Source organism: Bos grunniens, chromosome 7 (assembly GCF_055505025.1).
Source record: "Bos grunniens cultivar Pamir isolate PY7600 chromosome 7, Bosgru_T2T1.0, whole genome shotgun sequence".
NCBI classification, from domain to species: Eukaryota; Metazoa; Chordata; class Mammalia; order Artiodactyla; family Bovidae; genus Bos; species Bos grunniens.
In genome coordinates, this window is record NC_141171.1 from 90,290,635 (window position 1) to 90,317,409 (window position 26,775).

Genomic DNA, 26,775 nt, shown 5'->3' on the forward strand with positions numbered 1-26,775 from the left:
GAGATTTAAGAATATTTTTTTCTTTATAAATTCTCTGTCCAATATCATAATCTTAAACAAATATGCATGTCTATTTTCTGAGAAAGTACTCCCTGCATACATATATGTAGATTTGAGCCTGTATATTTCCTGCTCTGAATGTCTGATTATCTATTTGCTGCCTTGTCATTCTAATGAGATTGCAAGGATTTGAATAGGGTGTATCTCTAAGGGTTAAGCTACATAATCAGTGATATTCAGAACACTTCAGTTTATGATTCTGGTTAGACTATAAAATCAGTTAAACTTGAGAGAGGTTGTGATTCATCTGAGGAGATTGCTCTTTACTGACTGTGTACCATTTTACAAAGCTTTATGAAAAATATTTGATTAGTTTAAAATGAAAGTTTATTAATAACCTTTCTTGATCTTTACTATGTAACATATACTAAACTGAAATAGTAGTTAATTTAATTACCATAGATAAACATGATCAATAGTTCTTGATATTTAATAATGAGGATATGGGGTTTTCCATTTTAACCTATTGGCTACAACTGTAGAAAGACCCATGTTTTTGGTTCTGTGTGCTATTTTAATGCATAGTCAATCTTATATGATATCTTCTTATTCCAGTGTGTTTTTCCAAGTATTGGAATTTGTGCATGTTTCTGACTTTTCTTCCCAGTTTTAAGTCTGAAGATTGCTGAATGGTATATACAGTGTAGTGAGCCCCCTTCTGCTCCTAACTTCTGTAGATATAATTATATGCCATTGCTTTGAACTATTAAGAGAATGCTTTCCTATCAGCATTTCAAAAAGCATTGGCAGAGTATACTGAATATATTGGTATTTATTGAATACAGAATATAATCAAAGATCATAAAGTTGCTAATATCCTTAGGGCACCTTTAAGAATTTATCAGATGAAAATAAAATGATTACCCCTGTCTCTAGTTAATATTGACAAAGAGAAAACAAAAGTAAACATCCAAAGGAGGGGAATAATTAAATATATTTTAATATTAGTAGTCTAGTATCTGTATATAAAATTATACATCTGGATTGCTATATTATAAATATATCATTAAGCTGTTTAATTAAGTTTTCTCACATTTAGACTATTTATAATTTGTCAATTGTGAATTCATATGGATTCACTGGAAAGGAAAATGCAAAAATGAAACATTCAGTGGTAGAATTACCAATCTTGTTCACTTTAGAAAGTATCTTTCAGTGCTATTCAATAAATACATACTAAGGTGACTGCAAGAGTTTAAAATCCATTTGGGTTTTATTAGCTTTTGATTTTTTAAACAAATTAAGTGGGTTGTGGGTACATTGTCAGACTGACTTGGTTGTTTCACAGTGTTTTAAAATTATTGTTTATATCCAGTTGTTTCAGAAATTGTACCGTATTCAGTTACTTCAGCAATCTAAATGTGGCTTTGGGAGGTGGGAGAGTTTTGTTGCTATACCAGTGTTGGGAGCCTGTGAGTTGACATTCACTTTTCATTCTGGTTCCCTTTTCTTTCCTTCCTGCAGTCCACTTACTTCTTCTTGGCCAAGCTGTGTCTGCGCTTTACTGCTGGAATTCAGAGCTGAATCACTTCTCTTTTCTTCTTGAAGCACCATCTGCTTATGATGCAGCCTTTGTTACAGTGAAGTCCCTTAATTCAAGCAAAAATTTAATTGCTCTTGCAGGAGCCACCCACTCACATATATATGAGCTAGCCTATGTCTCAAGCCAGTCTGACTTTATTCCTAGGTAGGTCCAACATTTGGTGTTGAATGTCTTTATCTCACCATAATTTTGTATGGCACTCATTTTTAAGTCTTTATGTAGTGATGGAAAAATACACAAAATATACAAGCTGTTTATAAACCAGAAGTTTGCTTATTATCTGTATTTCTAATATTTATTCTTCCAGGTTAATTACTATTAATTATGTTTTGGATTAAAATTTTACTAATGAAATATGATTTCTGTGCACTTTTAGTAGTAATCAACATTATGAGAATTTTATGATTACTCTACCATTTATATGGTTTTAATTTGTTGCAATAGACTTATTTCATATGTACTTCTTATGCTAGTTCAGGTGAATTGATATTTGAGCCTGGAGACAAAGAAGCTATAATAGCGGTAAATGTCCTCGATGATACAGTTCCGGAGGAAGACGAATCCTTCAGAGTTCAGCTTAAAAATCCCAAAGGAGGAGCAGAGATTGGTATTAATGGTTATGTACAAATAACTATTCTGTCTAATGATGATGCCTATGGAGTTGTTGGATTTGCTCAGGTAAAGATCCCACACTTAGAAGGCAAATGGTTTATTCACGGTATTACTTTTTAGCTGCTATCAGCACTCAGTGATTCATATTTTGAGTGTCTTAAGCCACTCTTTTGCTCCCTTTCCCACTTCACCCCGACTCTGCATTATAAGGTGAATTCTACTGATGATTGAAATGTATAGACTGGCACAGTGGACCCTGAGTCACCTTGACTTGACCTTGTTTTGCTACTGATCTTCTTTGTAAGGTTGAATTTGAATGGTACTAGCTGGCCTTAGTCCAGGAGTTTGGCTCTGCTGTTACCCTTGTTTCCAGAGGGTAATGGTGAAGCAGATTCCAGTACACTATACGCTGTGTCTTGTCACACTCATCACCTGCAAATACATTGCTGTCCATTTATGCCTTTGTTGCTTCTTTATGAGAGAGAGATGTTTATAATTACATGTGTGTTGTTCATATGGACATGCTCTTTCCTGAGGAAAGAGACCTGTGCAGTTCTTCCCAGGTCGACTTCCACACCCAGACTTCACATCCTTTTGTTGCTTAGTTACTCAGTCATGTCCGACTCTTTGCGACCCCATGGACTGTAGCCCACCAGGCTCCTCTGTCCATGGGATTTTCCAGGCAAGAATCTTGGAGTTGGTTGTCATTTCCTTCTCCAGGGGTCTTCCCAAACCAGGGATCAAAACTGCACCTCTTACATCTCCTTCATTGGCAGGCAGATTCTTTACCACTGAGCCGCCTGGGAGGCCCTTCAGCTTCCTATGCCAGTGAGGAAAAGGTCCCTCTTCATTTTGCATCATTTGGTCCTATTTGCAAAATGTATCCTGATTTCTTAGTTAGAGTTACAGCTGCAGCTATCTTGTGTGTTTTTTTAAAATACTCTGCAAGTGAGGAAACCCTGACAGAAGCTGATATAAACGCCTAGGGTATGCCTACAGAGAAGGTGGGCTTGGAGTTGCTTGGTTGCTCTGCTCTGTCACCGTGGTTCAGATTCTTTTCGCTTCTCTACTTTGCCAACACAAAGCTTATCTTTCGTTTTGTTGTTTGAAAGCTGATGCTGTTGTTAAGGCTGCTGCTTTCTTGTCCATGTTTGTTCATGTCCAGTTGTAGAAGAGAGATGCTTTATGTGGCTCTTGGTGTAAGAAAGACGTTTCCCAAATGCCTCTTTGTATGTCTCATTGACCAGAGCTGGGGTGACAAGCTCACTCACTTAGTCATTTATTCATTCAAGTAGAGCGTGATCTAACTCACACTTTAAAGGAATTATGTTCATAGAATTGAGACTAGGTTGTACGTGGGCAAGGACTGAAGTAGACAAGGTAGGAGACTAGAGCAGAAATGAGCAATTCAGCAGAAAATGGTAAAGCCATAAGGAGCATGAATGTGCCTTTCACCAAGACACAACCTTTGTAGAAGGAGCAGTTTGGGGGGATAAAATAAGGAGTTTTGAACTTACTAATGCTTCCACAGGTTGTGGGATCACTCTGTTACCCAGCTTGTCCATTTCTGAAGCCAAAGGCAGGTCAGCTTCCTCTGAGGCAGTTCTGCCCAACAGAATTATAATATGAGCCCCTGGGTAATTCTGAGTTTTCTAGAATCCCCATTAGAAAAGTAAAAAGAAATACGTGAAGTCAGTTTTCATGTTTTATTTAACCCAATATATTTGAAATACTGTTGTTTCAACATGTAGTCAACATAGAATTACTTAGGAAATATTTGACATCCCTTTTTTCATATTTTGTCTTCAAATCCAGTGGGCATTTTTTATTCTTAAAGAAAGGTGCCATTTCATGTGGCACGTGGCTGCTGTGTAGAACAGAGTAACCCTAAGACATGGGCTGTGGGAGGGTTAGCAAGAAAGAAGACACCCTCCTTCCTGACCAGGTGTTCACATGACTTGTTCCCTCACTTTATTTCCTCTCTGCTGAAATGCCATCTTACGAGAAAGGCCTTTTGTGATTGAAAAATGTGACTCCCACCAGTAGTCTATTGCTTTTTATTTCACCTTAATCTTCCTTATGGCACTTAGAACAGCCTAGTTTGTCTGTTTTGTTTTTTTTTCCGCTAATATTTAAGAGCATGAGGGACTCCCCAAGTGGTGCTAGAGGTCAAGAACCTACATCCAGTGCAGGAGGCATAAGAGACACGGGTTCGATCCCTGGGCCAGGAAGATCCCCTGGAGGAGGGCATGGCAACCCGCTCCAGTATTCTTCCTGGAGAATCCTAGGGACAGAGGAGCCTGCTAGGCTACGGTCCATGGGGTTGCAAAGAGTTGGACGTGACTGGAAGCATTTAGCATGCATACCTGCAAGAGCATAGAGCGCGCACACCACTTTCTTTGCAGCTTTCCCGGAACCAGAAAAGCGCCTGCCACACAGTCGGTGCTTCCTGTGAACCTGTCATTATGCAGGAGAGGAAACAGAAGACTCCCATGGGCTTCTCTGGGTCTTATACAAGTTTAGAGGATGGAACCGTAGCTCCTGGGGCAGGAACCCACATGCTCTGCCGCTCAGCCTCATCCTCTCCCCCCAGGTCATGCTGCAGTTGGGGAGTCTTATTGTGTTCCTCAACTGCCTAAGCATAGACCTCTGTTTGTGAAACTTGTTTCATAATTGCTTCAAAGCTATCACATCACTGTGGTGTGATCCTTGCCAATAGACAGAATCCTGGGTTTCTTCAGTCCACTCAGTCAAGTCCCTCAGTACAGGCCTCTTGTGTCTGGGCAACCTCATTCCAAGACGGGACTGAAGAAGATGCTGACAATTTCTTGAATATTTTCTGGCTATATTAAATCCTCATTTTACCAATCCTTGTTAATAGACGGTGTGAAACCAGAGAAAGGCTTCTTTTTTGAAATGGCATTTTCTTTATTTTTTTTAAAAAGCATTGTCTTTTGTGAAGAAATTATACGCATATTTTAAAATCAAAGCGCTTTCTGTAGGAATGTTTGATCGCCTTGAGCAGGATTTTATTACTGTGTAACAGTGTGTTGAGATGCTGTGTAAAATATTGCCATAGGGTTGGATATCTTCTCAAATTAGCATTCTAACTAGAAGCTTTCATAAGCTTAAATGAAATTTTTTAATTTCATTTGAGAAATGAATGGAGTTTTTTTTTCAGATTTAGTAAAGAAACAGGAAAAACCTTACTGGGAAGGTTTTTTAAAGTCTTTGTATTCTCTCTGTATTGCCTATGGAGGAAGCAGGGTTATTTAAGAAGAGATTCTTTGGAGTATTAATTTTGAGGAAAAGTTCGTTAAATGGCCGCACTAGAAGTTGCAGGCTTTGGGCAAAGAAAGTTCCAGTCAGAGAGATGCAAAAATCAGTCTGGAACAAAGAAAAGAGGCTCAGAAGTATAGGTGAGCCGAGGAGTAGGGGATTTTAACAGGAGGGAGAGGGATCGTTCCGGCAGGAAAAACAGTTGTAAAGAGCATGGGCTAATGGAACATTATCCATGGGAGCGTCACAGCCTGTGGAAATGTTTCAGAGGATATGAGTGTAAGGATAGGAGACATTTGTCAATGATCAGAAAGGAGCTCCTGGGTCCTCATGATGTCATTACGTTTGGATGGGACCTTGCAGACCACGTAGACCAAACACTTTTACTTTACAATCAGGAAGCAAAGACCTGGAAGGATTGCCAGAGCTTAATGTAGGGGAGGAAGAAGCCTTCTCTGTTCTGCTGACTTCCCTATGACGTTGCTGTTCTACAAGCTGCTTACATGCTGTGTATACTGCTTATAAAAATGAGCATGCTTTCTGAGTATAAAAATGATGTACGTGTATTGAAGAAAACTTGAAAAATATAGAGCTGGGGGAAAAAAAGCTATAAAATTAACATTTTCATTTACTTTAACTTAGTCTTTTACTTATTCAAACTTGCATGTTTTAAAGTACAGTCATGGTCATCCACATTACCATTTTAAAAATTATTGTTTTTTACTTAATATCTTGCTTAGTACTGTGAATTTTGCAAATGCATGCTACCGTGAAATAAAAGTCTGCCTAGATAATTTCAAATAGCTCTCTGCAGCTTCCTGTTTATTTTCCAGAATTCATTATATAAGCAAGTGGAAGAAATGGAGCAAGATAGCCTAGTAACCTTGAATGTGGAACGCTTAAAAGGAACATATGGTCGTATAACCGTAGCATGGGAAGCTGACGGAAGTATTAGTGATATATTTCCTACCTCAGGAGTGGTATGTAATTTAAAACATTATAGGAAAGTCACTTTTAAATTGTGGTTACTCTTGATACATGGGACCAAACCCTGCCCATGGGTGGTGGGCATGGGTGAAGTACTTGAGTTTGACCATGTCACCACTGGATTCCTCCTAATCACCATAGAGAGGGCTACATGTTAAGGTTAGTTTTATTGTAGTGATTCTTCCTTTTTGCCCCTGTAATATCAAAACTACCTGTAAAAACACTATCCCTTCTGAAATTCAGTACACTAGTCAGCCAGATTATGGGTGTATTACACTCTCAGAAAGATAAAACCAATGCATGTGGAGCTGGAAATGTGGTTTTGAGATGTGGGTAGAATAGAAGCTATGAATAGAGAACAAGTACATGTGAAATAGCCAGGTGTATGGAAAAGTAGACCAGAGTTGTGTGGTCAGCAGTTGTGGAGTTTCCTGTTTTCCAGCTTGAGGGAGGGGTGTGATATCGCAGCCCTGATTTACCCATCCGTGGTCTCAGATCACCTCTGTTTTGGGGGCACACGTGTGTGTTCAGCTGCATCTAACTACCTGCAACCGCCTGGACTGTAGCTCGAGAGGCTCCTCTGTCCACGGGACTTCCCAGGCAATAACACTGCAGTGGGTTGCCATTCCCTTCTCCAAGGGATTTTCCCAACCCAGGGCTCAAACCTGTGTCTCCTGCATCTCCGACTTTAGCAGGTGAATTCTTTACCACAGAGCCACCTGGGAAGCCCTTTGGGGCATAACTTTGGATACAATAGTGTGCTGCGGCTGAGGACAGTTCCTATGAGAAATACAGAAGCTGTTATTCCCAATAGCTGCGGGATAGGTACATAAGTCTCAGGAAGGGGTCTGGGAGAGTATCACATTATGTGCTGTTGGAGGGTAGTAGACATCCATGACACAAGTTTGAGGAGGGACTCAGAATGGGCCAAAGAAGTAGGCGACTCACAAAGAGAGGGTTCAAGGGGCTTTTGGTTCCTAACTGGAGGATGGGTTGTTTCCTTGACTTGTCTTGGGTTTAATAGATTACTCTTGTGTATTTTGCCCAAGTGTTTCTCTGAAGAGTGCTTTTAAAAGACCTCTCGTGGAATTTTATCTAAACAGGGTAGGTGTTTATTCTGGTTCATCATTTCTAGATTTCTGCATCATTGGAAAGATGATTGGAGCAAAGTGTCTTAAGAATATTATGGCAAATTGTATTGCAGTGAATATGTATTCAAACTACCAAAAACTTTTAAGTTGTATTTCTCAGGTTCTGAATTACATTTCCCCAATTAGTATTTCTCATGTAAGCTTAATTAAAATTACTTCTAATTTAAATGCCTAAGAGTGTCTTTAAGTGTGGACTGTAGTTTGGATGAGAAGTATTTTATCCAAAGGTGAGTAAATTCTGTAAAAGATCCGATAGTAAATACTTTAGACATTAGGGCCTGTATGGTCTTTTCTCCAGCTGTCAGCTTTGCCTTGTAGCACGTGGCAGCAATAGACAATATGTGATCAAATGAGCTTTTCTGTTTGCCAGTAAAACTTGATTTCTAAAAAATGGATTTGACCAAAGGGCAGTAGTGTTCTTACTCCTGATTTTATTAATAAAGCTCTTGAGTTTATATCCTGAAGTGCCTTCTCTAGGTGGAGAGATGAGTGCCAGCAAAATAGGCTTGTAATGCTAGTTTAAATAGTTGTAAATAGTTTGTATCCCTATTAATAAGTAAGTAAGTAAGTGTTAATTGCTCAGTCTTGTCTGATTCTTTGTGACCCTATGGACTATAACCTGCCAGGCTCCTCTGTCCATGGAATTTCCCAGGCAAGAATACTGGAGTGGGATGCTATTTCCTACTCCAGGGGAACTTATCGACTCGGGGACTGAACCTGAGTCTCCTGCCTTGCAGGTGGATTCTTTACTATCTGAGCCACCAGGGAAGTCCTGTGTCCTATTACTAGAGAATAAATTCTGAGGTGGGGAACAAAGGGAAATGACATTCAAGAAACAGACAGAAGCCTATCAGAAAGGACTCCAGGTGCCTTTTAGCAAATTCAGTTTTGAATCTTCAGATAATGGAGACACAGGAGAGAGCTGCTCTGATTTGTATCTCTGTCTTTCTACTCCTGTTTTGACTGAATCATTGTTAAATAATACATTCAGAATTTAAGCAAGGGAAGTAGCATTCCTAGCAAAAATTTTGTAGAGGAAGATATTTAATGTTTATAGATTTTATATATGGTACCTAGGACTTAACTTTTCAGAGAGAGAGAGAGAGAGAGTGAGTGTGTAATCAGTGTTTCATTAAGAATGTAGGTTCCAGGACAGGACAGTTTGGTTACATGATTTATTAGCTTAAGTTTTAGTAGTGGTTTACTTTTTCTTTTTCCTAAAAATCTTCTCTTTCTAATGTGAAAGGCATTTGATTGATTTGTAGGGTCATATGTTGTTGCTTATTTAAGATATGGTCAGTATTAAAAGATAATCTAACCTTTGATATTCTTACTGCACAGTGATAACTAAAATATAAATAAAATCCTCTTTCTTTAAAATTTTAGATTTCATTTTCTGAAGGCCAGGCACTGTCTACAATTACTCTGACTGTTCTTGCTGATGATCTACCAGAATTGTCAGAGATTGTCATTGTAACACTCATCCGTATTATCACAGAAGGGGTTGAGGACCCATCAAAAGGTGCTACTATTGATCAGAAAAGAAACAAGTCTGTGATAACCACTCTGCCCAATGACTCACCTTATGGCTTGGTTGGCTGGCATGCTGAGTCTCTCTTCATTAAAGTAGCAGAGCCTAAAGGTAAATCTTGTTAGATATTTTCAGGTTCTCATAAGTTTTATTGAATATTTTAATTCTAATATTTACTGGGGATATAAATTTCTTTTTGTATGATATTTTTCAGTTCGACAGGTCGTAATCCTTTTTACTTTTTATTTGTCTTTATTAAATTGTCTGATCGTGTCATTATGGCTGTATGAAATACTTTTGAGATATTACTGTCATAATAGAAATATTAATGTTTTAGTAAATCATTGTAGTAGAAGTGTTTGGTTTTTGTTTTAACTTTCTCTTTTTCATTTTTAATCTATCTGTTCTCTTTTCTTGCTCAGTTTCTCCTGTATAGATTTTCAATAGTTATAGAAAACAGTCAACAGCACAGGGAAATTCATGTGGTACTTGAGATGTTAATTATTAAACCCAAAGCAATAATTAGAATAATATTTTTCTGTGAAGTATGACTGATCAGTTTCTATTTCCCTGTTTCCTTTGAGTTTCATGTTGACATCTTTGCCTGACTATTTGTATAAATTGTAGAACAAGTAGATTTTTATAGATAAAGGTCATTTGACTTATTTAAATAAAAGGTTAAATATAATATGTATGTATTGGGTTGCTCAGAATGTTTGTTTGGGTTTTTTCATGAGACAGTACAGAAGAATCTGAACGAATCTTTTGACCATCCCAGTATTAAGACTATGCTATCTGAAGGTTCTAAAATTTTCAAATAGAAACAGACATCTTTTAAGGACCTTTCATTTAAATAACTGATGGAGAAAAATGACATGTAATTATTCACGTAGGTCTTTATATGTCTGTATATATGGGAACAGAAATAGTAGCCTTAAAGTAAAACGATCTGTTATCCATTCAGCAACCATAGCACCTAGTAAGTACCAAAAATCACGCTACATGTTTTGGAAGCGGACATGGTATTCGGTCATTAGAAACTAACAGACTGGTAGGGAAGATTGACATGCTTTTTTTTTTTTTTTTTCATTTTTAGCAAATTAAATTTTAAAAATCTAAGAAATGAAATAGGTGTTGTGAGATACTTTGAGCTCTGTGATAGCCAAAGAACAAACTTGCTCTTTTAATAATGAGTCATTAAATGACTGTGTGTGTTTAATTTTTCGTTTTTGAAGAATCTTCTTAGCATTTGTCATTAGCCCCTCTGCTCATCCTCCAGGTACGCACTTTCTTAGTATTTTCAGCAGTTCTGTTAATGGGCATGCCATGTGCAGCGTAGGAGAGTGAGGGAGACCCAGAAGTGAGGGTTTAAAACTGGGAACTAATGTGGGCAGTGTATGGTGATTTCAGCACAGCTCTGGTGACTGGTTGGGAAAAGCACGAAGTATTCCTTGGGAGTATACATTGCCTTTGTTTATCTGTCTTTCTTTACCTGTCTAGAAGAGACAGTCAGAACACTCCACCCTAAGTGCTTAGAATAGCATCAACAGCTGTTAGAAAAGTTTACTTACTTAAGGCACGTCTGTCTCGTAGAGAACGTCACCGCTCTTCAGTTACAAATCGTTCGCGATAAAGGATTACTTGGAGACATAGCCATTCAGTTGGTAGCTAAACCCAATTTCTTACTGCATATCAATAATCAAGCCACTGAGAATGAAGACTATGTGCTACAAGAAACAATGATAATAATGAAAGAAAACATAAAAGAAACTTATGTCAAAGTTGCCATTTTGCCGGTGAGTCTAGGCTTCAATGAGTATGATATGATAATAAAGGAAAATGAAGATAAAAGATAAAAATGTGATGCTCTTAAAGGTAAAATCTTTAAAAAATATACTTTTAGAATATTAAGGTGTAAGTACTCTAATGCTCCCACTCACCCTAATAGTTAATATGTGTGCTCAGTCACTCAGTCAGGTCTGGGTCTTTGCAACACTATAGTCCACCAGGCTCCTCTGTCTGTGGAATTTTCCAGGCAAGAATACTGGAGTTAGTTGTCATTTCCTTCTCCAGGGGATCTTCCCAACCTAGGGATTAAAGCTATGTCTCCAGCATCTCCTGTTTTGCAGGTGGATTCTTTACCACTGAGCCACCAGGGAAGCCTCTAATATTTAATAATAAATGAATATTTTATAATATAAAGATAAAAATAACAAGTGAATTCATTTTTTATATTTATTTTTGAACTGGAATATTGCTGGAATGAACTTTGAAGTGTTGAATTTGGATTGATTATATGTCTGGTTGGATCCTCTATTCTGTTGGTTTGTTAGTTGTTTTCAACTAATGACTGAATGAATAAAATGCCCAAGTTCATCTGGTTATTTTGAGTTTCATATGATTGCTTGAATTAAGATTAGTCTTCAGATAGATTAGATCATTCTCTTTCTCTCCTTTGTCTAAGGAGAATGTGTATACACTTCGTATATACATCTGTAATGAAGGAAAGGAGACTGAAATTGGTTAATAGTGTTATCACTAATATATAATTAAATATTATCTTTATATTGTGTACTATATAATATTAATTGTAATCATATTATTGAGTGAATATAATATTGTATAATATAGTGTTATTAATAGTGGTATTCATGGTATTAGATAATAGTGGCTTATGGAGAGGACATTCTGGAAAGACATGAGGGATAGAACAGAGACTTCCTTTCATTTTCACTAAGTGTTCTAGCTTTTGAAATTTTTTATTACCTATTGAAAAATAAGATAACAATTTTTTTAAAGTTAATTAAAATATAAGATTATAATTAGATTTTTTAAAGTGTAGAACTTTCATTTTTAAGATGTATGAAGCATTTACCACCTTCTCCTAAATTGAGGGACTGTCATATATATAGAACATATTCAATAGTATGTGGTCAAAATTGTAGGATAGATTTTTTTTTTAATTTATTTTACTTGCTCATGAGTGTGTGGCTTCCATTGGGTAACATCATCCATATGCTTAAATATCCCCTTAGATTCTGAGGTTGTCAATAGAAATGTATTAAAACATAAAAAAGGAATATTTTTGTGTGTGTGTGGTAGAGCAGCCTATTCCTGTGGATGTCATTTTTTTACTGAAAAATATTACATTTCCATTGCAAATTGAATGTGTTTTAAAAAATAAGACCCCGTCTCTCTCTCTTCTCCCTTGGTTCTTGGCACCTAGGATGATGTTCCCGAGCTGGAGGAAGGCTTTATTGTCAGCATCATGGAGGTGCGCCTGGTGAACTCTGACTTCTCTGCAGGACAGCCCAGTGTGCGAAGGCCGGGGCTGGAAATGGCTGAGATAATGATTGAAGAAAATGATGATCCCAGAGGAATTTTTAAGTTCCACGTTACCAGAGTGAGATGAACTTTCACATACTTATAGTAATACAAAAGCTTGCACCTGCTGATTGGGCCAGTGTCCCGTATTTTCTGAAAAATAATTTACTTTTATTGTAGATATTAATAAATATCTCTCAAAGTTTTTCTTATAGACTAATTCTTAAGCTCTCTTTGAGCTAGACCAAGGGATTAAGCAAGTTTATTTATAATACATTTAAATGTAAGAGTTCTGAAGACTGAATATGCATACTTATATCCAGCTATTAATTTGAAGAGTAAAGTATAAGAACTAGTAGTAGAGATAATAAATTTAAATAGTGATGAATTGTAAGAGTTACTTTTGTCTTGCATTTTAACTTACATATTCTTTACTTAAAGGATGTTGGAGTTATTACTGCCTATGAGGTGCCTCCACCCCTGAACGTTCTTCAAATTCCTGTAGTTCGGCTGGCTGGAAGCTTTGGGGCAGTAAAGGTTTATTGGAAAGCAACAGTGGACAGTGCTGGCCTGGAAGACTTTAAGCCGTCTCATGGGATTCTTGAATTTGCAGATAGACAGGTATGTTAGTCACAGACATATTAGCAGTTTTTGGTTGTACTTCAGACATTTTATAGGCATCTACCAAATGAACGTGCAGTGGTGATGGCTAAATGTATAATATTCTAAATTCCCATGTCAGGCTAACAGAGATATTGTTAGGTAATGTATAATTTATTAATGGACATGGAGAGAGGATATAAATAAGCAAGAATCTCACCCTTTCTGAGCTTTCCCACTTTGTATTCTATTTTAAATAAAGTTATAAAAGGATAATAATTGGCTTAGAGGTGCCTAAGAATGTATAAAATATTGCCTGATGAACTAGACTATTCCTATGAATTTTAGGTTTTTTTATTCTGTTTTTTAATGTTTATAAATATAAATATTTATTTAGGATTTGCACCAAAAGTTTGTACATTTATTACTAAAGATATTTATTGTGTACATTTATTGTTATCCAACAGTTTGTTTTTTTTTTTTAACAATTAAAAAAGACTGAAGTGATAGAACAGGAGCATAGTAGTTAAAACTGGAAAAAACTGAAAAGCAGTATTCTAGATTTGGGTCAACCAGTGCTAAAATTACAAAATATTCCTTAAGATTTGTAAGCTTGTGAATTGGGCATTTTGCAATATGTAAGCATAAGATGTTTTCATAAATTTTTAAATCAGTAAGTGGACAAAGCACGTGAACAATCATGAAACTGTTAATAATTTCAAAGAGCAGTATCGATTTACACGCAGTCCGATTTTGCCTGCACAGATATGCATAGTGTACATCAACTTATTAGTTGCCCTTGGGGGATAGTAGGTACTGCTGAAAGATAAGCACGCAGATCTAGAGTTTCCTACACATAAAGGTCTGCTGTTCATATTTGAAATCATGAGGTTTTAGCAAATTTTGGACTATAAAACGTTTTCTACTAAGAGGAAGGGAAATGTAGATTTTACATTAAAAGTAGAAACAAATTTACTTTTGTTGAGGTGGCCTTCTAACTTTATATTATCAGTAGCTTATTCTTTTCAAAAAGTTAAAGTCCCATCACTTAGCATCCTTTGAATCATCACTGTTCTTAAATTTAACATCCTGTAGGGCAAGTATTCTGTGTTCCACAGTATTGACGAGGTGCAGGCATTTGGATAAGCTTATATTTTAGCCTTTGATTTTATTCAGGTTTCTGTTTCCATGAGTATGGCATCCAGGTTTTTCATTTTCTCTGTTATATTAAAGGTGGTTTTAGGTAGGAGAACCATTTCTCGATAAATGTCTATGGCATTTCCCTCTGGGATACAAGAAAGGATTTTAAATATGGACATACAGCTGGAATATTTTTGTGACCAATAGTTATATTACAAGCTGGATCGAATTATAAGTTATAAAAACTTTTAACATAGAGCCAGGCAGATGAATAAACCCCTAATCACAAACTTCTAATAATAGAATTTGGATTTTCTCATTCTTGTCTTTTTCCCTTGTAATAACACGAACAATAATTTGGAACCAAAAGGATTTACTTTAGTTGCAGAAGATAGTAATCATTTATGAGGTACAGTTTTATATCAGGTCATATTAATACCAAATATACTAAAATTTATGTTTGGGCAATGGCTATTAGAACCTGCATGACATTTAAAATATTTTTGTTCAAGAATAAGACTTCATTGTTTTTTTTTTGAATCTGTAACTATATTTTATTACTATGTAATTTCCTTTATTTTGGAAACAATGAACTGAAACCTTTTGACTTTGAAATACTATAAATATATGACTTTAAAATAATATTATGAACATAACAGGTGAAAATGCCTGCTTTTTTCTTTGGTACTATGTTTCTAAATTTCTACTAAAAATGTTTGCCATCGAAAATTAGTATCACATTCTATCCTTCCTGCCTCTCCCCCTCCTTCTTCTATCTCTCCCTCCCTCTTTCCTTTCTTCCTTCTTTTCTTTTATAGGTTACGGCAGTGATAGAAATCACCATAATTGATGATGATGAATTTGAGCTCTTGGAGATGTTCAATATTTCCTTAATCAAGGTGGCTGGAGGTGGCAGACTTGGCGATGACGTTGTGGTAACTGTTGTTATTCCGCAAAATGACTCTCCATTTGGAGTATTTGGATTTGAAGAAAAGACTGTAAGTGAAATATATCAGGGGGTGCGGGGTGCTTTCCTCTAGGCTCATTTTTCATTTCATTTATAGCAGAAAGGTAATTTTCTTTTTTTCTAGATTTCATTACTCTTTACTTAAAGCTTCTTTTCTCAAGGCTCTTTTGAGTGGACTGTTGAATTAGGGGCCAGTCCTCGAACCTAGGCAGTTTCACAGGAATGAGAGCTCTTAGCATCAGGCAGTTAAAAAGGAGAACACATTTCCATTATTGGCTGTGACAGACCACGAGGTACTTTTCTGGACTTTCTGTTCTCTACCTGCTCTGCTACCAGACTGCCATCCAGATTCTGTTACGTCCTGACCCCAGGATGGTTTGGCTGGGGAGAGATTTATATTCCTCACTTCTTGGGTCTTCTATCTTGATTTATATTGAACAAAACACTACAATCAGCCCTGACTCATGTATTTCCTTGTATTTCTTCTCTCTCCCCTCTTACTTCTCCTTGACTGCCTGCTTTCAAGACCTGCAAGAGTGAGCCCAATTATTATTGGTTCAGCCTCTGAGAGAGAAAAACCTTGACTCGTACTAAATTATCTCTACACCTTAAATATAAAATAAAGTGTATCATAATTATTGACATAATGATTACATTATAATTTCTATGATTTTATCTTTCAAAGGAAGTTTCAGGATGAAACAGCCATACGAATCTTTAGATAATTTTTATGTACATCAACTTTTCTGGCTCCTGTGTCGCCATTCCCTTTATTTTGTCACTTATAGATAATCAGTAATTCACCTTAGATCATTTTAAATAACAGCAAATAGTTCTAATGCTTATTATCTTTACTTTTCTTTGGCTGCAAGGCTAGAACTACGGCTTGCACCACAATTTAGATAGACACTAATAACGGCCTAATTATTTGATCATTGAAATTTCAACTTCATAAGAAAATGGAAACTATAAAAGAACACAGTACTTCTGCTGCTGTAGTCTCATGATACTCTTCCTTGAGAAAGGAATGAGTGGAAGTAAGTGTTTTGTAAAGGGTGGAAGATTCACACGAGAGTATCCGTGAGTGTTTTGCAGGCAGCCTAAGAAGTCTGGGAAATACAAAAGGTATAAAGAAAAAAGCCATAATATTACTGCTCTAAGGTACATACATTAGTATTTGATTATATTTCCATCCAGGCCTTCTTTGCATATATGCAGAGTAATAGTGTATATGAATATGCAGTTTATTTTTATAAAATATATGCAATGTGCTAAAAATGTATTCTCTATTAGCTTCGAGGTTAGATTATAAATGTTCAGGGTTTAAGTAGTCCAGCCTCCAGTTGATGAAACCTTATAATAATGTTTTTACTTTTCACTTAGTCACACTTTTGGACTTAGCTGTTGGGGAGTGTCTTTACGAGTTTCTCTCACTTTTTGAGAAAATGAAGAGTTCCACTATTATTCATAAAAAATTTCTATTTATTCATTTAATTTTAGCTGCAGTTGTAAAGTTTACTGCAAAAGCCTTAGTGTACCCTTGATCTGGGTACTACTGTCTTACTGTAAGAGCCTCAGATTTCCAACTTGTCTAATCATCTAAAAGTAAGATCTAAGGTGTCCAAACTCTTGTCGTGAGGAGTGAGTTGTTAAATGTAAAGCATATATAATTGGGCTTTACCCTCAGTAGGTGTCAATTGCTATTTTACTTGTTGATAACAATAGCAGTAGCTTGTTGCTCACCCTTTGTGGCTCCTTTCCTTATATCTTATCTTTTTTTTCAGCCAGAAGCTCTTGATAACATGGAATTTAATGTGTATCTATAAGATACAGTATTTTGTGCACATAGTGCATATTCTGGTAGCATTATTTGGTAATACTGATTAGATTCAGAATTGAAAAACCCTGAGACAAGATTATTGGTATTAATCTGTCAAAATTAATAAGCTGCTCCCAGGACAATGTGCTAAATATACCAAAGCCCTGGGTAAAGCAGAGACTTATGGAAATACACTTGTGAAGCTGAAACTAGAATGTTACTATTTATAGAAACAAAAAGGACTTATATATGCAGTTTGTTAATAATGGATTTTTTTTCTTTCTCACTTAACTCTCTCTTATTTGATATTTTTGGTCTCTGAGGAGTGGTATGAACAACAGTTAGTGTGAAATCAAATTATTATAACTAAATCCCAGATTCCTTTTCTCCTAATAGATGTATATCTTTGGCCCTCAGATTTCTTAGTTTTTGTGAGGCTTAAATAAGGTAAGGTGAAAATATTAGTTGCTCAGTCATGTCTGACCCCATGGACTGTAGCCCACCAGGCTCCTCTGTCCATGGAATCCTCCAAGGACGAATACTGGAGTGGGTAGCCATTCCCTTTTCCAGGGGCGCTTCCCGATTCAGGGATTGAACCTGGGTCTCCTGTGTTACAGGAAGATTCTTTACTGTCTGCGCTACTAGGGAGGCCCATAGTATATGTAAGAAGGTTCCTCCATCCATGGGATTTTCCAGGCAAGAGTACTGGAGTGGGTTGCCATTTCCTTCTCCAGGGGATCTTCCTGACCCAGGGATCGAACCCGGGTCTCCTGCATTGTAGGTAGATGCTTTACCATCTGAGCCACTGGGGAAGTCCCAATAAATATCAGTTGGCTCCAAATCTCTACTCTTGGCACCAATGCAAAATGTCATTAAAAAAAAAAAAACAACCGCAAATAGGTGTCTTTCTTGAAAATGGAAGGTGTTGTGCCATATTTTTGTATTTACATAGCAAATGCATGGAATAGGCTCAGTTTGTACTTTGCTTCACAGAGTCAATGTGTGTAATTCATATTAGGTCTGTATTATGTGGGGAGTCTTACTACCATAAAAAGAATCCCTAAATCTCAGTTCCTTAATAGTTTATTTCTTCTTTATGCCAAAGTCCTATGATGTTCTTCCAAGTTGGGGTCTTATGAATACCTCTTCTCCAACTGGCATCTCAGGCACTAGACTCTCCATCTGTGACTCTGCCTCCTCTAATCACCCAGCAAATGGAGACAAAGGGAATATGGAGATTGTGTGGGAAACTGTTGGCCAGACTGTGATTAGCAGGCTCTGCCTCTATTTTTTATGCCAGATATTCCATAACAATCTCCACCTAATTGCAAAAGAAGTTAGGAAATGCCAAGTAGCTGAGTGTCTAGGACAAAAAGAGAATGGGATTTGGTGAAGCTTTTTTTTTTTTTCTGCCACGTGATTCCATGAATAGAACTCTAGATTCAGAAATTGCGGTTGATTTTCTCTTTTTCAGGTAATGGTAGATGAATCCCTTTTGTCTGATGACCCTGATTCATATGTGACATTGACCGTTGTCCGGTCCCCAGGAGGTAAAGGAGCTGTCCGACTTCAGTGGACCCTAGACGAGATGGCTAAGGATGACCTCAGTCCTTTAAGTGGGACGCTTCATTTTAATGAGGTATAGTCATTGTCAGGATGCTTGCAGTTTTTCTCTAATTTGTCTTTGATGTTCTTTTCCATAGTATTGCTTATAAATTCATTTGATATTAATAGTATTCACTATGTCTGGAATTTTTTGAAATCATATGCACCGTGGGAAAATCACACATACATACACACCCCTAAATGTCTGAAATCAAATTTAGTTTTGACACTGCCTACATCCAACCATTAAAACTACTCTGCTGTCCACATTACCTCCCCTGATTGAGGGCAAAACCGGCCAAGCAAGCCGGGCATCCAGCTGCCGTCCCCATCTCCATCTGTCCTGTAACTCTTGCATATATTTGACAACTGAGATTGGTCAGTGTTCCCTTTTAAATACCCTTTCTTTCTGTTCCTCCTGCTCTGTCATGGTTGTGACAGTCCATGCCTCCATCATCTCTCCTTGGGTAATCTTTTAACTGATGGTCCCACTCCAAATCTTTTTTCTGTCCATCATCTGTGCCTCTGATTTATTTTTTTCGGTCAGTCGTGTCCGACTCTGTGTGACCCCATGGACAGCAGCACACCAGGTTTCCCTGTCCTTCACCATCTCCCGGAGTCTGCTCAAACTCATGTCTCTTGAGTCAGTGATGCCATCCAACCATCTCGTCCTGTCTCATTCCTTTCTCCTCCTGCCTTTCTGAAAGGAAGATCTTGTTTTGCCATTTCCTGCTTAAAATGATCCATGATGTCTTCTTACCCGTAGAACTTTCAGCTCTAAAACATAGAACACAGAGCCTCTCGGAAGGAATCCTGGCTGTACCTTCCTCCCAGTTAATCCAAGCACAGGGTTTCCATGACTCCATTCTAACTAGAGCCAACTAGTAGTTATCAGCCAGACTCTGAGGTCTTTTATCCTGGAAGGAGGGATGGCAAAGTGGAAGAGAATTGACAGGCTGATTCTAAAACCTTTATGGAGATGTAAAAGACCAAGAATAGCAAGAAACTCACAAAGAAGGATGGAGGCTGGCCTTCCCCAACTGAATTTAAGATAGTATGTATTAGAGGTAAATACGATAGTATGATTGGCTTTGGGATAGACAAGTAGACAAGAGAAGAAACTGGGGAGTCTGGATTTATCCGTCTTTCATGGTTTTTACTTTCACGTTCGCATAAATCATTCTTAAATTCATAACAATGAAAACAAAAGGGAATTAGTTAAAACCCAGAAAAACTGTAGAACTGGTGGATAAGTTTTTTAAAAAGCCACAAAAAATAATCTCACAGGATAAGACCAAGTAAGAAAGAACTGTTAAAAGAGTTAAAAACTCTTAAACAGTTAAAAGAGTTAAAAACTCTTAAACAGTTAAAACTGTTAAAAGCATAAAATTGTAAGAGATTACTTTGTATCAGTTCGGTTCAGTTCAGTTGCTCAGTTGCGTCCAACTCTTTGCAACCCCATGAATTGCAACACGCCAGGCCTCAAATGTAAACGCCTATATGAAATTGATTCTAATAGATATATAGTAGATGTAGAAAGTCTAAGCAGATGAATTTCTGTAAACGAGATAAAAAATAAGAGAGTAGAAGGTCCCCAAGGTGGCCTTCTAAAAGAAAACTGACCATACATTTAAAGATAAGATAATTCCAATGAAACATAGTCTTTTTTTTTTTTTTTTTTTTTTGAGTCTAGTGACCTTTTATGAGAGCTTTCAACACCAGGCAACACAGAAGCAAATACATTTTTTTCTTTCAATTTTCTAATTGGTGATTGGGCTTCCCTGGTGGTTCAACTAGTAAAGAATCCATCTGCAATGTGGGAGACCTGGGTTTGATCCCTGGGTTGGGAAGGGAGAAGGGAATGGCTACCCACTCCAGTATTCTAGCCAGGAGAATTCCATGGACAGTCCATGGAGTCAGTGATGCCCTCTGGCAATCCATTTGCCACTTGGGACATTCTGCCGCCTTTTTTGAGGTATTGGTTTCTCTAATGGAATTAGTGATCCCACGTCAGATGTCACAGATGTTTCAACCACTCATGTCTTAGATTTTGATATGTGATGGCCCAGGAGACCTCTCAGTTACATGGCCTAGCCCTCTGTAAAATCCTCACTTGGCATGAGAATAATTTAGAGATTACTTTGAAATTTCCTTAGTGATTTCACATAGTAATAATGAACAGTCAGTTTTCAGTTACTGGATTCTAATCACTAGATCTGCTTCCCAGATGATTAGAAAGGTTTTCTGATGTTAGCAGGATATTCATGCCAAAGTGGCAAATAGTCTGATCTTTCCCCCAAGGGAATAGGGCCATCCTTGTTCAGAGTACTGAACACCAGGAGGGATAAGCTTGTGGGTGACCCTGGATATGACTCCCTCCATCTTGTTCTTTGCTCCGCAACCTGGTGCTTTTCATTTACTTCTGCATAACAGCTTTGTTCTTGGATATTCAGCTCTGACATACCTATATCTCCACTCTAACAAATGGCGTGTAGCTAGGCACACCAGAGAAGGTGATGGCACCCCACTCCAGTACTCTTGCCTGGAAAATTCCATGGACGGAGGAGCCTGGTAGGCTGCAGTCCATGGGGTCACGAAGAGTCGGACATGACTGAGCGACTTCACTTTCGTGCATTGGAGAAGGAAATGGCAACCCACTCCAGTGTTCTTGCCTGGAGAATCCCAGGGACAGGGGAGCCTGGTGGGCTGCCGTCTATGGGGTCGCACAGAGTTGGACACGACTGAAGAAAGTTAGCAGCAGCAGCAGCAGCTCTTATATAAGATTTTTAAGAAGTATAGTACTATAAAATAGAAAAAAAGGAACTCTGAAGAAAGAGCAACTAGAGTGAAGCGATTAAAATAATACTTTTAATTCATAAAAATCTCAAAGAAAAGATGATTGCAGAACTAAGAGTCTTATTGTTTAGTCTCTAAGTCATGTCTGAATCTTTTGCCAGCCCTTGGACGGTAGCCCCCCAGGCTCCTCTGTCCATGGGATTTTCCACTCAAGAATACCGGAGTGGATTGCCATTCCCTTCTCCAGGGGATCTTTACAACCCAGGGATCGAATCTGCATCTCCTGCACTGGCAGGCGACTTCTTTACCACTTAGCCACCAGGGAAGCTTGCAATACTGAGATAAGAAGAAATAAACGGCAGAATTCAAACTGTGGAAAATTATTCAGTGATGCATGGGAAAAATTGGACTTTATTCAGTCAGCATCGGAGGAGACCTTAAAGATAAAAATGATTTCTGTCATGGTTACCTCGCAAAGTATTAAGCGTGTTGTCTTCTGTGTATTTGCTTTTCCTTGTTCTTTCTCTTCCAATCTGTACTGAAAACTTACCATATGTTCCAAGAAATTACTGAGCTAAGTGTAAGACCAGAGAGGGAAGGAATAATATGAGCTCTCTTGAGATCAACACCTGCGGAAGGAATAGGAAGGAAGCAGGAGTGGGTAGAAAGCAAAAAGCAAAAAGGGATAGTAGGTAGATAACCCTTATAAGTATTACACCTCTCACTGTGATTTACTTATATCATGCTGTGGCCATTTAACTCAAGTGATTCAACTCTCAGTGGTTGAGCTGAGAGTAAATTTTTTCAGTAAATTTGAAAGTTGTGTTCAAAATTTTTCCCTTCTTCCTGTTAAGAATCTTAATGGGATTTTTGCTCAGAGCTAATTTTTATGTAATAATTATCTCTGGAAGAAACCCGTAATTCTAAAGGGTTTAAAGAGAGGGCATCTTTAAAAAATGCTTATGAACTTAAATGTCATTCTGCTGATGAAAACATTCAAAATTTAAGTTTGGCCACTTTGAAAACACGTGTTCTCCTCTCATTTGGTGTAGACTGAGTCCCAGAAGACCATTGTGCTGCACACACTTCAGGACGCCACGTTGGAGGAGGACAGGCGTTTCACCATTCAGCTGCTCTCAGTTGATGAGGTAGAAATATCTCCAGTAAAAGGTGAGAGAGTGCGACATTTTTGGAAATTAAAAAGTATTTTTTTGGAAAAATGTGACCAAATAATCAGTAGTTACAATGATGGTTACTGTTTGCTTTTATAATTCATAAACTGTCTGTTAAAACATGAGGATGTTATTTCCTACTTGTATGACAGCTAAGGACTTTTTAAAGCTAAAATTATAACGTGCAGCATTGGTAGGGTCGCATGCCAGGGTTTTCATACTCCCTAGCTGTGTGATTTTTTAAAAAACATAAAGATGTTTACTTTAGTAGTGTTCATAAAGTAAAATATGAAAGCTTCCTAAATGACCCAACAGCAGGGGACTGGTTAAATTTAACAGAAAAGTCTGCAGGTATTCAAAAAATGTGGCAGAAAAAGCCTTACTTGCATCAAAATTAAGAACATTTAATTACATGGATAATTTTTACGTTCATAAAACTGGCTTTGTAACATGTTCAGTGTAATCCCAGTTTTCATGTGCATGTCATAAACATTAGGAATTATGTACTTGAAATGTTGATGGTGGCTTTTGAGTATCTGTATTTTCTATGCATACTTAAAATGACCACAGTTACTTTTGTAATAAAATGTTGTTTTAAAACTTAGCCTGTTATTTATGTCTCTTTCAGCCTATCTATACCTGTTTTCATCATAAAATAACTACTTAGATATTTCAGCATTTCAGAAACAGGTATCATAGTTCTCATTTGCCTATGGTCCATGTGAGAATTTGTTTCTTACATCTGGAGAAAGAGGATTAATGGTGCTAAAATGGTTTCATTATGTAATGCCATAAACAATGGCACAGCAACGTTGATATGAAAGCTTAGTTCCTGTTGCATGTCCTTTTTTGAAATTAAGAACTTCATCCTGTGCAAGGGTTTGTGGCCAAAGAAGCAGGATTCCGTGGCCAAGGAAACTCTTAGAATTGTAGAGAGTATCATATGCAGTCACCCCAGGTGTCACCTAGGGTAGTTAATCTTTTTGCATTTTATCTAGAGTACTTTCCTTCAGGCATTCGAGTCAATCATATCTTTGCATTATATTCTTACATAAATCTTAAGTCAGCTAGCTCAGTTATTTACATTGTGTTACTCAGCAGAGTTGATGTTTCTATGGACTAATTAGATGCAAGAACAAGAGTATACCGGTGGATCAAGGTAAATCATTTGTTAATATAAACAAATTCATAATGTATTCCTAACTGTGACATACTTACACTTGACAAACCCCTGTTGGTGCTTTAACCCATTGCCACAGAAAGTGATAGTGTAATAATCCCATCCTTTGTTTCTTGAAACTCTAATGTGTGCTTCTGGAAACAAGCTCATTTAAGGTAGTGCCAGATTATGACATGAATACTCAAAGTACTTGATATGATTTTTATTTCCATTTTCGTAGGAATACTTGACACATTTTATAAACACTTAGAAGCAAATGATTGTCAGAAAATTTAAAAAAAAATGGGTCCCCAAGAACTCTTGCTTTTGCTACATAGCTAACAGAGGTAGCCACATAGCCACTTATAGTGAACTGCAGAATGGTTACTGTAGGAGTGGATTAATGCATAGGGTAGAATGCAGTCCCATACTTGCTTGTCATGGGAGTGGTATTGGAAGTACTGCCCACTTTATCCTTTTCATTAAAATGTGATTGTGGGCAAGTCATTTGCCTTAGTGTGTTCAGTGCCTCTCTGCGCTTACATGTCTTCATTGGTAAAATGAGAATAATATTAGTACCTAACTTATATGCTTATCATGAAGATTAACTCACAGGATTAGTATATGTAAATCCCTTAGAACTTTGCCAGGCGTGTATTAAGTAAATACATGTGTTTTCTACATGAGCGGTATTATGTATCATCTTGAACTCAGGTAGCGCATCAATAATCATTCGAGGAGATAAGGGAGCATCTGGAGAAGTTGGGATAGCTCCATCATCTAGGCATATCCTCATTGGAGAACCCTCAGCAAAATATAATGGTACTGCCATCATCAGGTAAGGGCTTCATGACTTTTATTGCCCAGGTGAGAATTTTGAAGTTGCATTTAATTAGCATTTTTGTGCCCTGAATACATTGCTCTCAGTGCAGACATATTCTTCTTATAAACTGGTACAATCCTGTGGTAAGAGCACATTTTTTATAAACACTGAAGGTATGTTTTGACCTGTCTTGATGTTAAATCTGGAGAAGGAAATGGCAACCCACTCCAGTGTTCTTGCCTGGAGAATCCCATAGATGGAGAAGCCTGGTAGGCTGCAGTCCATGGGGTCGCACAGAGTCAGACACGACTGAAGCGACTTAGCAGGTAGCAGGATGTTAAATCTGAGGTTTGTGGTTTTTAGATGATTTGCAGAGCCCATGACGAGGAAAGCACATTGAGCGATGTCAAGAGATCTCAGCAACGTCTAGCTCTCAGCCCTGTTTTGTCATTTATGCCATAAAATAGGAGCTACTTGTATATCTGAGCTACAAAATCATTCCTTAAAAAATCATCTGAATCAAAGATTTTAAGATGTTCTAAAATTAGGACCTGTTATATAACTAAGATATTCCCAGCTGGTGCAGTGGTAAAGAATCCTGCCTGCTAATGCAAGAGACACAGGAGATGCAGGTTAGATCCCTGGGTTGGGAAGATCCTCTGGAGAAGGAAATGTCAACCCACTCCAGTATTCTTGCCTGGAAAATCCTATGAACAGAGGAGCCTGGTGGGCTATATATCCAAGGGATCTCAAAAAATATGGACACAAATTAGCAACTAAACAAAACAACAACAACATTATGATCATAGGCAATTTTGTTTATTATAAATTCTCTCAAAAAAATAAATAAATTCTCTCATGAGGGGTGGAATAGCAACTATCAATAAAATAGCTGGATTTATGTTAAAACTTTTATCTTTTTGGTTGTTTTTCCAGTAGTATTGCATGTATGAAGTGTTTCCTGTTCTTTAGTCTGTTTGAGCTTTGTACCTTGTGTAGTAGGTGAAGAATCTGTACATGCATTTTTTTTTAAATTCCTTTCAACCTTATGCTTTTAGTGTGCAGCTTTTGCCAGTATTCTTGTCAAGCAGATTTATACAAGCTCGGTATTTTGGGTGTTGTCTTGGGATTATCTGACTTTCATTTGCTTTATAGCTGATAGATACGGTTATTTAAATGCAAATAATGTTCTTAAAATAATGCCATTTGCAACAACATGGATGGACCTAGAGACTGTGGTACTGAATGAAGTAAGTCAGGCAGGGAAACGCGAATATCATATGCTATCGCCTGAATGTGGAATCTAAAAAAGGGTGCAAATGAACGTACCTACAGAATGGAAATAGGCCCACAGATGCAGAAAGCAAATGATCACCAGAGGGTAGGGTTGGGGAGGAATGAATTGGTACTGAATGAAGTAAGTCAGGCAGGGAAACGCAAATATCATATGCTATCGCCTGTATGTGGAATCTAAAAAAGGGTGCAAATGAACGTACCTACAGAATGGAAATAGGCCCACAGATGCAGAAAACAAATGATCACCAGAGGGTAGGGTTGGGGAGGAATGAATTGGTACTGAATGAAGTAAGTCAAGCAGGGAAACGCGAATATCATATGCTATCGCCTGTATGTGGAATCTAAAAAAGGGTGCAAATGAACGTACCTACAGAATGGAAATAGGCCCACAGATGCAGAAAGCAAACCTTTATGATTACCAGAGGGTAGGGTTGGGGAGGAATGAATTGGGAGATTGGGATCGATATATACCCACTGCTATGTGTAAAATGGGGCTTCCCCAGTGCCTCAGATCGTAAAGAATCTGCCTGCATCATGGGAGACCTTGGTTTGATCCCTGGGTCTGGAAGATCCTGGGGAAGGGAATGGCAACCCACTCCAGTGTTCTTGCCTGGAGAATCCCTTGGACAGAAGAGCGTGGTGGTCTACAGTCTATGGGGTCGCAGAGAGTAGGACAGGACTGAACAACTGACGCTTTAACTTTACTTTGATATGTAAAATAGATAACTAACAAGAACCTACTGTATAGCACAGGGAACTCTGCTTCATACTCTATAATGACCTATGTGGGAAAAGAATCTAAAAAAGAGTGGATATATGAACATACATAAGTGATTCACTTTTCTGTACACCTGAAACTAATACAGCAGTATAAATGAACTGTACTCTAACACCAGGTTTAAAAAAATGCA

General features: G+C 37.6%; 1 protein-coding gene across 8 annotated transcripts in view; it reads left to right on the forward strand.

Moving 5' to 3' along the window:
• The window catches only part of ADGRV1 (adhesion G protein-coupled receptor V1), a 542,962-nt gene that overhangs the window by 160,819 nt on the left and 355,368 nt on the right, over positions 1–26,775 (forward strand). For 5 of the 8 annotated variants that reach the window (XR_015168194.1, XM_086413040.1, XM_086413044.1 and 2 more), the window contains 11 exons: positions 1,525–1,747; positions 2,077–2,281; positions 6,328–6,474; positions 9,019–9,274; positions 10,757–10,959; positions 12,390–12,566; positions 12,929–13,108; positions 15,046–15,225; positions 18,488–18,652; positions 22,467–22,584; positions 24,460–24,583. Coding sequence is in view for 5 of the 8 variants with exons in the window: in XM_086413040.1 (XP_086269166.1) it covers positions 1,525–1,747; positions 2,077–2,281; positions 6,328–6,474; positions 9,019–9,274; positions 10,757–10,959; positions 12,390–12,566; positions 12,929–13,108; positions 15,046–15,225; positions 18,488–18,652; positions 22,467–22,584; positions 24,460–24,583 (1,978 nt within the window). In the remaining 3 variants the exon portion in view is untranslated. Of the gene's footprint in view, positions 1–1,524; positions 1,748–2,076; positions 2,282–6,327; positions 6,475–9,018; positions 9,275–10,756; positions 10,960–12,389; positions 12,567–12,928; positions 13,109–15,045; positions 15,226–18,487; positions 18,653–22,466; positions 22,585–24,459; positions 24,584–26,775 lie in introns of those variants that run through there. The other 3 variants (XR_015168196.1, XR_015168195.1, XM_086413045.1) reach the window with 3 other exon arrangements.